This window comes from Penaeus monodon, chromosome 30 (genome assembly GCF_015228065.2).
Source record: "Penaeus monodon isolate SGIC_2016 chromosome 30, NSTDA_Pmon_1, whole genome shotgun sequence".
Lineage (NCBI taxonomy): Eukaryota > Metazoa > Arthropoda > Malacostraca > Decapoda > Penaeidae > Penaeus > Penaeus monodon.
This window is the reverse complement of record NC_051415.1, coordinates 6,106,320-6,106,554: the sequence shown is the minus strand read 5'-3', so window position 1 is coordinate 6,106,554 and position 235 is coordinate 6,106,320. Positions and strand designations below refer to the sequence as shown.

General features: G+C 52.8%; 1 protein-coding gene across 1 annotated transcript in view; it reads left to right on the top strand.

Moving 5' to 3' along the window:
• Positions 1–235, top strand: part of LOC119592333 (CD109 antigen-like) — a 56,360-nt gene that overhangs the window by 37,695 nt on the left and 18,430 nt on the right. Inside the window, exon 11 of the mRNA XM_037941160.1 lies at positions 3–191. Within this exon, the coding sequence (XP_037797088.1) occupies positions 3–191 (189 nt within the window). The remainder of the gene's footprint in view (positions 1–2; positions 192–235) is intronic.

Genomic DNA, 235 nt, shown 5'->3' with positions numbered 1-235 from the left:
AGCCCTCCAGCGGCCACGTCCAGCGGCGAATGGTGGCAGGAGAGCACGAGCACGCCGTAGAAGTGGCTGCAGGAGAGACTCACACCTTGTACCTGCCCATCGTCCCTGTGCAACTCGGAGAGATCACCGTCATCGTGCAAGCGTCTTTGCCGGGGACCAAGTTGCAGAAGGAGATCACGATCTTTGTTGAGGTGAAGATTCTGTTTTATTTGTAATATGATCATTTGTTTTACAT